Raw genomic sequence first — 13,035 nt, forward strand, 5'->3', positions numbered from 1 at the left:
ACTATACGCTTCATTTTCCTATCACCTCTAGAAGAATTTTATCATATCGATTCCTTGGATCGCCATTTAAATCGCTGCGAAAGAAACATCGTGCAGAAACACGACCATCGACTTGGTCGATGATCACGAGAGAGAAACAAACGCTCACCGGATAGACCCTGACGGGCTTCTGCAGCTTCCGATACTCCTGATAGCTAGGATCGTAATTGGTGTCAGACGCAATGGGTGGCAGCTCCTCGCCAGACCTTATCTGACGCAATCGGACCTTCCTGCCCAGCTGATGAGTATGCATAATGACAGCGAATATGTTGATGCCGCTGTTGGGTATGGTGTGTCCGGTACAATCCGAGATGCAATGACCTTCGGAGATAACGTCTGGCTGGCCGGGTGGTATGATATGCCTCCAGTTCGGGTCGATGCCGACGCTTAGAATGCCGGCATCGTGAGTGCGCAGCTTGTCCGTGTAATGCAAACGCAGGCCAGAGCTGTCGCTGATGAATGCATCCATCTGTGGGTTCGTATAGTGTGTTTCTAGCATGTAGTAGCGCGGCCCTGTGTGCGGATCGAGCGCATAACCGGCCTCCGGTGGATAATTGAAGCCCTGCGAGAAAAACCGTGACGAACGTTCGATTATACGCTGGCTAGGTACATGTCTGACAATTCGAGAATCGGGAGCGTCAGATTTATGGACGATGGTCGAAGGTTCATGGGGTGGCTCGTGTTAGGGATAAATGGTTCTTTTCAGTTTTTACTACTGTAATTTACGATAAATATTTGCGTGAAGAATTTTTAAATGCAACGCGAAAGTACCTATGTACGTGCGTTGTCGAGGGAATTTTCATTATCGATTGTGTTATTTATTATGGATTAAGTTTCATGTGTAACATGTTTAGTGTGTGGTGTAGTTTAAAGTAAAGCAAGCACAGGTGCTTAATTATAAATCATATTTGAAATATAATCGAGATTTGAATCAGTGAGGCGGGTAATTGCACCGAGGTAAATCATTGTCCACAAATGTTAATCTGGCGTCATCCTGGGACAAGCGTAAGAGACATACTGGTACAACGCAGAGAGTATCGCGGTAATTCTGGGTTTTGTGTAATGCATACCAATGCGGAGAGCGAGAGAGCGTCGCGAACTCGTTTCTTCGTGGTCGCGCTGGTAACACGAATACCCTGAGAAGATGCGACTGATCGCGAGACAGCCGGTAATCTCACACGCGACATCGTGTCATGATTTAATTGTTCGTACATGCGAAAGCACTGTCATCCATATAAAATAATTTAAAAGGAAAGAAGACTCTTCTCTCTCTCTCTCTCTCTCTCTCTCTCTCTGACTCTTGGACGAATACAATTAAACTTGCCAAGTGTCTTTTTAAACAATATTTCAACGTCAGAGTTGCATTGTTTGATACCATGGCTCGAATCGATTTAGCAATTTGCATTTAATTTCTCTTTTAAGAATCGCTTGAACCGAAACGAATCCAATTGTTCACTTTCTAATTTGAGTGAAATTATATCTCGAACCGATATCCACGTCGGATGGGAAATTTATTTAATTCTTCATTTACATTTAAATGTATCACGTAGCATACCTCAGAACCAAGGCTCCAGATAGCCGCGATTGTGTTACACTCAAGAGACGGCTGATTGGGCTCGTAGCAAACACTGCCGGACGTCTTCGCGGCGGACTCCAATAGCGCCTGATCTCTACGACACTCGTACAAAGTCATGTGATGCAGGTAATCGTGACTTCCGGGTTGTATTACCGGCTCGTACTGAAAAAGGAAGAGTCCATGCACGCTCAGTTCAACACCTGTCAGATAAGAAGAAGGAAGAAAGCGGGAGAGAGGAAAAAAAAAGAATGGCTCGCGTCGCTGACTTGGAAGAACTTAATTCATCGCGTACGTACCAGCGTTTTCGAATGGATGAAAAGTTATCTTCGATAAATCAAAGATCTTTTCAACGAATCGACGTGTGCCTTTGAATCAGTATGAATCGCACGTCAGAAATTTTAAGCATGTGTTGCCTATTGACGAACATACGCTATACCTCGTTAAAGGCTAACTTTCACATAGAACGGTCATTCTCATGACTTCGTTAGACGAGAATCGCAACGTAATAGCATTACGTGACGTAGTCGCCAACGATTCATGAGAAATATTATTCTAATGTTACGTATCACAACTACTAGGAAATATCGTGTTACCCGTCCATTTCTGTTTTATTCTGTTTTTCCCAATCAATAATCGAGTTAGATCCGAGCACCTCATGTCATTCCGCTGCTTCATGCGCAAGATTAACATTAGCGCGGTGATGAAATATATCATAACGATAAATATACATATAGATATGATGTCCGAGCAAATTCGAATAAGACTAGAAAATACTTTTCGCTGGTGCGTTTTACTGATGGAAAACAAGTCGCGGTTACTCGATTTTACAGGTCGACTGTCACACGTCCTCGTCGATCGGTCGTTTAGAAATAGATACATCAAAACCACGAAGCGTTATCGGAATTTTCGAACATCACGATTGGAAATAGAGATCAAACTCGACGAATGATTTCGCGCGAATGACAGACCTCTCGAACCGTGTAAAGATATTTTGCCATATACGCGTGAAAGCAACGCGATGATGTGTTCGTAAAAGAAAAGGATTCGCGTTGTATCTGCCGGAAGCGCGATTTATACGGTTTCATCAGTCGTTCGTTCTAATGGAGGGGCTCTTGACTCTCGACATTAACCGTAAACCGACCGACGAAACGATCGTTCCCGGACCTTGGAAGATACTTGCAAGGATTTCCAGTCGACAAACTGACTGAGATCTCTGGTGCTCGACGGCTTCCACGTCGACGAGAATCTGTTCATACGCTCACGGTTTAATCAAGTTTAGATGGGTTAGATGCGTAAGACGCGGCACGAGCAGGGTTAAGAGTAAGTAGGTTACAGTTACGAGGAGAACTTACCTTCACGACGTGGTGTTTGTGATCAATGTTTGGCATCCTTAGAACGCGACACCAAAGCAGCGTGTCTTGTCCCTTGGGTAAACGAACCTGCAAAGTAATTTAAAGATGCTTGGTTAAACGGGCGTAATTCTTTGCGTTAGCTGTTCAGGTGCATCGAAACGAGGAAACTTTTCCACTCTATAAAAATAAATCGACTTCGCGTTTATTCCAGAGTTCGAAGGATTTCCAGGTTATATAATACAGTCACTTTGAAATTTTAATCAACTTTATTACAGCAGTTTGCGGCTATATATAGGAGAAACGGTCGCAAACATACAACGATCCATACATGGTATGGGTACGAAGAGGGTAGAAACGAATCGAGATTGAATAAGGGTATAGAGGTGGATGCTGTTAGCCATACACGCACGAGTTAATGTTTCCTCAAAACTTTTCAAATGTTAACGCTCTGTACAGGTTGGCCGCCACATAATACGACTGGGAATTCATTCGACGCTGCACGAAACTGGATAGAACTGTATAGATCTGTCTATACCCGTTAATGGAGGAACGTGGTATTTAGCGCGGTACACGCTTGCTATCGCTGGACTGTCAGCCTCCAAATTGTTTTTCTAATTGCAACTGTCTTCGACCGAGTTTCCTCCAACAATTCGCGTGACAAAGATAATCCAGGGAAACGAGTTTCGCTCATTTCGCCGGCGAACACGGCGAAATGAGCGAAACTATTGCTGTTTTAAACGATCGTGTACAGATGAAATAGTTTCTCAAACTACCGTCATCTCGTTTCCCTTTTACTCCAAAAAAAAAAAAAAAAAAACTGAACATTTTCACACCGATGATAATTAAACTGAATATTAAGCCTCCTAATATAACTCAACGAGTTGAATATTTTTGAAAATATTATACAACTATATAAACTACTCCAATAGAGAAAGAAAGTCAAGGTGTCGTTTGAATAGTCAAACTGCAGGTCAAAAGGATTCCTCTGGAGGCACATATATTAACGTCGAGACGTCTGATACCTGGCGGAAATCTTCAGGTGTTGCCGCAGACCGTTTGTCAGCAAAGGAACGCACAAAGGCGTATTGAGTAAATTTAATCTACGATAAGAGATCGAGGGAAAGAATAAGAGAACGAACCAAAGGATTCCTTACCACCGTGATTACGAGACGTTTTAAACGATCGAAGAAAAGTTGTCGATGTGCCGATCGAGATTGCATTTATACCGAAAAAGATCTCGCAATATATAAAGAAAGAACGGGAAGGTTCTGATGGAGTAGGAAACGAAGGTTGAGGCTCGAGTTGCAGCCGCGGGGTATGTGTGCGATTCTGAAGAGAAAATTGCGATTCTTTTTTCGCGGCTGTGCTGTTCGACCGCCTTGAGCTTGGGCCACGCCGCCGTAGGGTTCTCCCACGCGCTTCTGCGAAATTATCGATGTCAAGATTACCGAGAAGGACGACTGCGTTTATTGTTTTGCGGTCGAATATGCTGAACGGCCTTAGGGTTCGGTCAAGATTTCGGTCGAGCGAGCCCCGTTTACGATTCCTCGGGCTTCTGGCTGCATTTCCTACGGAATATCTTCCTTTGGCCAATCAGATCTCTCTCTCTCTCTCTCTCTCTCTCCCTCCCTTCCTTTTCGTAAAAAAGCTGATGTTGCCGGTGCACGCAGTATGAGAGCCGATACGTGCGAGGGATGCTTGCTGAATCACTTTAACACACGAAAACTGAGCATAAACTTTTATGTTCGTCTGGGTGTAATCTGGATAAATAAGAATCGACAGAAATGGATGTTGACCTCATACAAGGAATTCTTCCAAATATGTACGTGGTACGTCGATTCGTTCCGGAATAGATACTCTATATGTGTATTACGGTAGACACGTTAGTCAGAGATAGATAGCGCCGGGATCAGGAGAAATTTTAGATATACCCGAAACTTGGTTTCAACGGCCTAAAAAATAGAGGTATCCATTTCTAACCGTATCTCTATCTTGCATCTATAAATTGTGAAACATCTAGATCTAGAATAGACTGATTTTTGAAACTTTTGAAATACTCATCGCAAACTTTTATACATAGATATGAGTGTATTATTAACGTTTTACAAACATTTTGAAACTTCTCTGGCATTGTATCGAGACACGACTGTCATGATTATATTGCTAAAATTTGAAACCACTGTGATTATATTTGTTAGAAAACTGTGAACTATCGAACTGGAAATAAACTGCGCTCTTTTCATTTATCACTGAATTCTATTTGAATGACACTCATAACACATACACGCGCACGTTTTAGTAACTTCCATAAACGAAACATTAAATTGTCAAAGCAGTACACAAGCTCAGGCTATGAATTCAACGCAAATAGACGTCATCGTGAGAGCAATTCACGACACGCCTCACCCTTGGCCGCTTTTTCCTTCGCTGCGTGGATTCTTGGAAAGAGAAGAGACGATAATTATCCTGCGGGTATGTCGGGTTTCGCGCACTATGCGTTCAAATGGATGACTTCTTTTGAAGGACAGCCCACGTAAAAACGCGTTTTATGTTACTCGGCCGTCGTGCTCGCATAAGCATTTCATATTTCGCCCTTTCCTGTTTCTCATCGCGGCGCCAACTTTTTCTCTTGGTCGGTTGCTCCTATAAATAACTAATAACGCGTCGCGATCCCTTTTCGAAATCAGATCTGATAGGGTCGAGCGAGGCGCGAGAAAAATTAGACGTGTGAAAGAAGCCCGTTGAAAAGCGTATGAAGGAAAAAAAACAGAAGATATACAGGAAACGTGTCTGTTACGAGAGATGTAACAGCGATTCAACGGGGGAGCTTCGTCAGAACTCTCTGAATAACTATATTGAGAATGAAGAATGATGGCGTATCCTTTCATGAGGCACATTTACCAAGACTATGATTGATGACGAACATCGCTAATGAACTTCATAGTTCATGGAAACTTCTGTGTTTCTTGCAAACATCAACTACAATTTCCCAGTTGAGCAATGAAACGAAAGCTTCATTCATGCGGAACTATCAACACAATAGCGGATTAGGCGAAAAGTCGAAATTATCTATGTGTCAGAAAGATGGTATGCAAATGATATTTGGGGGAGAGCGTGTGAAAATAAAAACGAGACTATATAAATTTACGAGGCAACAGGGATGACGATGAGGCGTGAAACGGCATCCGCCTGAGGCGAATTTGGCGCTCTCTCGTTGGTGAAGTTTCCCTTTCGATTCGTCCCGAGAATGGCCGACGAAAAAAGTATCACTGCCGGTCTTGGAAAAGGGAGAATCAATGCAAACCCGTCCTAACAAGTTGGCCCTCGTTCTCTTTGTGTCCACAGACATTCATATTCATCTCGTCGCGATACAAAAGTTATTCAACTGGCGAGGAACTTCCGCGTACGTAGTTAGCGAGGAACAAGTAGCATTTGTATAAGAAAGAAGTAAGAAACGGAGAGAGACGAGGCGCGGTGGTCGTAAGATAAACGACGCTCTGGCAACTTTAATGTCGCCGCTTTCCGGCCGTCTCCAACTGTGAGAGAAACAGAGACGAGCAGACGGCTCTTCTCATCGTGACAATTAAAACCGCGATCGCGTTACGAAAGTTTCGGCGATGCGAGAATGCGTGTCGACTAATCAGACATCGCTAGGATTAAGAAGTTTGTGAACGAGGCGCGTTACCGTAGCAAAGTATTGTAACTCATAAAGAAATTGTAGGTATAAGATGGAATAACAAAAAGGAAGAGCGACGAAGAATATCCCGAAGAACGGTGAATTAGTTCTCGGAGATACTAAACAGAATTAAATAGTTGATGACGTACGGGGTTGACCATGGTAATTTATAGTAGTGCTCTATAATTCTGAGCAATTCAACTAGGTCGAGGAAACTTGGAAATTGTATGAAGCTTTCTCCACTGAATTCGGTGCTGCGTGATACCAAATATGCGTACGAAACTTCGTTGCTGCATGATTTACATTAGCACAATTATTTGTGCTGTTAACTTGTCGCACTTGTAGGCTATTACTATATTGAACAGCCTGCATAACATTTGAAATTTTACTCTTTAGGCCGGTTTCACGAGAAGATACGCGTATCGTGATACACGTGTCATGCGTATCGTGTGAATGTCGCCATTTGGTTTAATGTCTCATCTATCGCCTTCCTATCGTTGACAAGAACACGAAATGAGTATCGCGATACTGCGTCGCCCGAGAATTGTCGTGTTATCGCTTCCATTAGTGTACATATATATTCAGTATGTATCATATGCGCATCGCGATATACGTATATCCGTGTGAGATCGGTCTTACTATTATCACGATCTTTTATTATATCTTTTAGCGAGATGTACGTAATTGTATAATTCGAACTGTGCTCATTGCATCCCTCTGTTACAATTAAAGTAAAAGCAATCAAATCAGTACTACAAACAATTTCATATCAGAGAGATATCGAAGTAAAAACAGAAAGGAGAAAGGGAATCGTTCGATTTGCTGGGCGAACGAGTAATTCCTTTCCAGCTGGGAGACGCGGTAATTTGTTTCAGCTGATGAGCACCGAAACACCCCAGTTTCGCGATCCTGTTGGATACAAATTGTAAACAGAGCTGATGAAATTAGAGTCGTTCGGTTTCAACCAACCACCTACCCCTCCCTCGTAATTCCAATTTATTATTTCGTTCCCGGCTTTTCCTGATAATGCAAGCCGTTTCCGTTCGTTTCCATTACCAGATTCGTTGACACACGTCGTTCGATTGAATCGCGCAAAAATATCGAAAGTGCCATTTATCGGTAAAATCAGATACGATGCATTTCGCGAGGAACCTAGACGGTGGAAATTTCACAAGATACGACGAAAACGGAACGAAAGAGGGAGAGACAAAAAGAGAGAATAGAGAGGACGTTCTCTGAAATTCCCGATTTTTCACCGATCGAGCTGCCAATGCGAAAAGACACTGAAGCGTAAGCTGACTGATAACTTCGACATCTCTCCTTCGCTATATTTGCACATCGTCCATCCGCCAATCACGCCATGTTTACGACTTCATTCACGTTGAAACTCGTCATAGTTCCTCTTAGACTGCCGCCAAGAGTGCTCTCGAATTCTGGCATCGATAATAGAGTACTCGAGTATTTTTCATCTTCATTATTCACGCGAATGATCGATCTCTGCTCGTCGACGACGCAGAATAGGCGCCACGTAAATCCGTACTAAACCATCCCTTCCTTCTCTCTGTCGGTATAAACTATAAGCAAAAGCTCGGCAGCCCGTGGAATTAGCATTGTCCGATCCCAGTGATAGCGTCGACCCGTAATCTATGACCCGGCGACGCTAATGAACGAATAGTTTTTGCCGGATGTGACCCGGTTAAGATTTATGCCATCATAAATTCGGCGCACAATGCTCCGCGGCTTGCATCCGATAAAAATCCACTCGTACCAGGCTGAACGTTAAACGCGTTCGAACATTCATCTCACGCGCAACCCGAGCCACCCACGCTTCGCTTTCTCTTTCCCCCTTTCTTTCTCTCCCTCTCTCTCTCTCTCTCTCTCTCTCTCTACTTTACTCGCTGGTTCGCTGGCTCACTCGCTAACATGAGTCCACGCGTTCGCGAAACAGAAGCGTGACTGAATTGACCGCGAGAATACCACGACTCGAACAACGAAACAAAAGAGACCGACCGCCTTCAAGCAACGAACGAATAATGGCTCCTTGGATACGAACAGATCGCGGATCAAATTAGTGACCATTCCTTAAAATTCTGCTAGAAGTTTATCCACTTTGGCATATAGGAATTTTAGAGTTCATGAAACTTAAGAATTTTTTAATGCACGAATTTCCACGATTAACCTAGACGTGAAATTTGAAAGAAAGTTTTAGCCAAAGATATGGGATACTAGAAATTGAATGATGAACTTTGGTCTTTATTAATATTGCCATCGTCTAGCGTGAAGATTCACACGAACGCTCGTTACCGAGGTATTAGACGAGCAGCCGTCTCCCGTGCAATTTCCTTGAAAAGTTTTCACCGCATTCCCCGTTCAATTACAATCAAATTTTAATAACCGCGGTCACAATGAATGTGTCTAATAACTTCAAAGACATTATCGAAGTTCGATGGAACCGTGTCAGAGGGAGAGTCTGGCGACGAATCGGAACAGAGCCGCGATTCATTTCGTCCGACACACTTCTCCCTGGGAAAGTAAACTCAGCCACGGAAGCTTCCGGAAAAGTAGCTTCCACGGAGATCGAGTTTAATATGATATCGTTGACACTACGTTCCAGCCCGTAATTAAAACTCTTTAATCGCCTTTTCCGGGAAACTCTTCACCGTACCGATGAATATTAAGCTCGTTCTCTCTTGTTACGTGTTACGCGCGAACACGTCGGATGCCGAATCGAGCCAACTGTTCCTTAAATAATTGGATAAACAACAGAGAGAGAGAGAGAGAGGAAGAGAGAGAGAGACGATCGTTCGAATATATCTTCGTAAAACCATCTTGAACGAGTTCACGCGTATAACATACACGTCACGCGAAACTTTTATCGATACACACTGCGCGAAGCATTCGTTTTCATCTTTACCCTACACCTTTAATCTCACTGTTAACAACCAAAATCCGGCGAGCACCTATCCATTACATTATTACCACCTACGCCGGTCTCTCCATCATTATGCATACGTAAGACGCGTTGCATCGCACCGTATCCTCCCTCCACGCGGTATAATCATATTATGGTATATCCACCACGCGATGGCTCGTATTACACCATAATTTTCCGCCCACGTGATTTCGCGCGTCGGTTTCGCACATCATCGGCCCGTCGAACAGCGGTCGTTCATGGAACGCGGTACCACACGTTCTACATTACATAAGGATAAAATACATTCATAGCGTCGGTAATCGATCGTCTGGATGCCACCAGGGGACGTGGATAAATGATTCGATACCAACCTGCTGGTTCAATATGTCCCACGTTTGAAGCTGCGGCTCGGCTTCTTGGTTGCGCGAGGTTGGCTTCGGTTGCGCGTCCCTTTGCACCAGATAAAGCGGCCTCGATCCTCGGATGGCGTCGTGATCCGGCAAAACTCCAGCAGCAGACACCGGTTCCTCCACATGATATTGCCAAACCACTTGCATCGTGTCGTTCTAGAACACAAAGGAAAATGATTGCCGAAGTTCGAGTGGAATCGAGTCTCGGATCGAAAGTTGGATCGAGTCGAGTCGAGTCGAGTTTGGCCGGCAAGGGCCACGGCCGAAGGCTCGGTCCTTCATTTTTGTTATCGAAAAATATCGATAAGGACGGCTTACGGAGGCACAAAGGCCCGTCTTTTATACCTGGCTTGCTATAAAAGTCGAAGACTTCGAGTTACCAGAGGAACGAGAAGGATAAAGCAGAGTAAGAGAGGTGGTTGGATCGGGGTGAGGGTGGAAACTCTCTTCGTGCTTTCACGTTCAAATTCCACAGGCATATTCTCAGAGTCTCTCTTCGGGCGAAGGACGGAGCACTCGACCGAGAATTTTTAATTTAACCCTTTTTATTTCGCAATATCCCCCCCCCCCCTGCTGTCAGGCGAATCGCATATTGCAGTTTCGACAACATCGCCCGAAAGGGGAAAAAGCGTTCCCATGTACGTCGCGTTAACCTGTGTCCTATTATAGAAGACTATCCCCGTTGCTTTTAGGCTAAGCTTCCTCCCCCCGTCTGCGTCCGCATTCCCTCAGCCCCTTGCCGCTCTTCGCCATCGTTCACCAGTTTTACCCATTATTTTTCGTCCGACTAAAATAAAACCGACGTAAGTTGATTAGTGAATGTCGGTAATAGAGTTGCGAGTAACACGGAATCGAATAGATCGAGTTTCGAGAAGGGGTCACGATTCACAACTCACGACCACGCCTGCCGCAAACGATATTTCCCTTCGAATCGCTCGCGTGGAATTTATCGCGATTCGATTATATCGACGGAATTAGATAGGCACGCATAGACCATCGTCGATACTCACCACCTTTTCTTTGCGATCCCTCGAAATCAACACGCCTTCCCCCATCAACGAATAACCAAATTACCAAGTTATCGGAGTGAAATTAATTAATCCGTCGACTATTCGATTGCTCGCTCCCTTCAAATGCTCTTCCGTTGCATGCAAGAGAATCGATCGGTAGAAAAGTCGAATCGTCCATTGTACGGCGCTGTCATTTCCATTGAGCTGCCAGGCTAATCGCGTTTGTAAATAAATATGTTTCGATAATCCGGCTAGTTAGGTTCACAAACAGATTTCGAAATAAGGATGGTCGACCGATTTCGTTTGAAATTCACCTCTCTCTAGAGAGACGGACCGACGCAACGTTATCTTCCTGAAAACCTTGTATTTATCTGGCTGCTGGCACAACTCCAAGCACAAAATAGTGTATGCTTGGTGTTGCACAGCCACCAGCGAAATTAGTAGCCAGCCGCATTCGTTTTGCCCTTTTCGATTAAATTGTGTATGAAATCTGCGCGTGCACTCGCGGCATGTCTTGATCACGAGTAGCGCAAGTTTGAAGCACTCATCGTCAAGTTACAGTTTGATCCATTTGTCGCGCTTACGGTACTCCTTGGTAAAATATATTATACTATACAGTATGTATAGATAATTAAAGAATCTTACGTGCAAAATATATAACTCGTATCAGCGCTTCTGAAAAATTAATAGAGGAATTCGTAGTTCACTCAGATATTTCAGAATACACTCAGATAGCGAAACACAAATATATAAGTTAATTACATATAAGGAAAATTTTATCCGGAATGGAAAGGCGATTTTCTTAATTCGGAAAGCTCATGGATATGTCCCAAAATATATTCACGATAAATTGATTACCGCTATGAATAACATCGCAGCGTCATAGTTGCCATGTGCAATGAGCAAGAGCTACATTTTGTTCAGAGCTTCCTAGAGAACACGTGATTGAAGCTATTTGACAGATTCGTCGTTTAAACGTGGTTGAAGGTTTAAATGTTACATCAAAGGACATATATCCATGCCGACGAGATGATCAGTCAAAGCCTTTTGAGGATCCTCTGTCGAATCATTCGACTCGAATGCAAGAGAACTGGCATGCAGATATTTACGCTTATAGCGACTACGAATTATTGAATATCAATCTGAATCATCATCGATACTGCTCTCGGTGGAACGAAATACAATGTACATTGAACGGAAGGTACTATTAAAACATCGATAGACCATCTAGTTTCGACTATTTTAAATATCGTCCACGCAGTTTTATCACAAAAACCTGGACCGCTTCACTGCGGGATTACTTAATCCAGCCTTTTTTCTGTTCGCGTTTAATAAATATGCCAACGAGCGTATCCGGTTTATTCACGTGACGTGGTCGAAATTTTCCCACGTGAACGCGAACCAAGCGAGCAATCAATCGGCAGCATTTTCATCTCCGAAAGTTTTACGTACGGGCATGCTTCGGGGATCAATTCCATTGCGTCGTGTGCACTGATAATCTGTGCCTGTGTCATGCACCCGCATCGGGTGCACCCTTCGTAAAAGAAGGGTCACACGCGAGCCGAGGGTGTCCCTATGCTACGCGTGTCCCGCTCACGATACCGGCAATGGTATTCCTATCCACAGCCGATGGTAGTCGACCTCGAAACACGTATATCGATCCGCGTTATGAACCAACGTGTGCTGGCCCTCGAACAATTTCGAACAATCACACTTGATTGAAGCATTGGCCAGATGCAGTCTCGTTAATGTTTCATTCGGTCGAGGGACTCCCTTATCAGCTGCTTCTAAACTAATTACAGCGGTGAGATTTGTTGCCTGGATACTCTTCTTTCACCGTTAATCTGTTTCTCGGGACACATTGCACTCCGCTGATTAGTGTTTCATCACGTTACTGGCAATGAAATAATCTATATAAATATTTTCATCCACAAATAGTTTTAGATAAATTATATAAATACTTGAACTATTCTGGGTTCCAAAGTTTCGCGCATTGAGTCTAATTGATTGAAGCGCCTATTATAACGTATTAGGTTGTCCGAAAAGTGTCTTTCTTTC

The 13,035-nt window shown here is 43.7% G+C and overlaps 1 protein-coding gene across 1 annotated transcript in view; it reads right to left on the reverse strand.

Annotated features, from left to right (window-relative positions):
• The window catches only part of LOC117208232 (MOXD1 homolog 2), a 167,754-nt gene that overhangs the window by 2,908 nt on the left and 151,811 nt on the right, over positions 1 to 13,035 (reverse strand). Inside the window, exons 4-7 of the mRNA XM_033449219.1 lie at positions 9,929 to 10,123; positions 2,968 to 3,054; positions 1,595 to 1,777; positions 149 to 601 (exon numbers count right to left, since the gene is read on the reverse strand). Of these exons, the coding sequence (XP_033305110.1) occupies positions 149 to 601; positions 1,595 to 1,777; positions 2,968 to 3,054; positions 9,929 to 10,123 (918 nt within the window). The remainder of the gene's footprint in view (positions 1 to 148; positions 602 to 1,594; positions 1,778 to 2,967; positions 3,055 to 9,928; positions 10,124 to 13,035) is intronic.

The sequence above is a fragment of the Bombus bifarius genome, unplaced genomic scaffold (genome assembly GCF_011952205.1).
Source record: "Bombus bifarius isolate JDL3187 unplaced genomic scaffold, Bbif_JDL3187 scf7180000008058, whole genome shotgun sequence".
NCBI classification, from domain to species: Eukaryota; Metazoa; Arthropoda; class Insecta; order Hymenoptera; family Apidae; genus Bombus; species Bombus bifarius.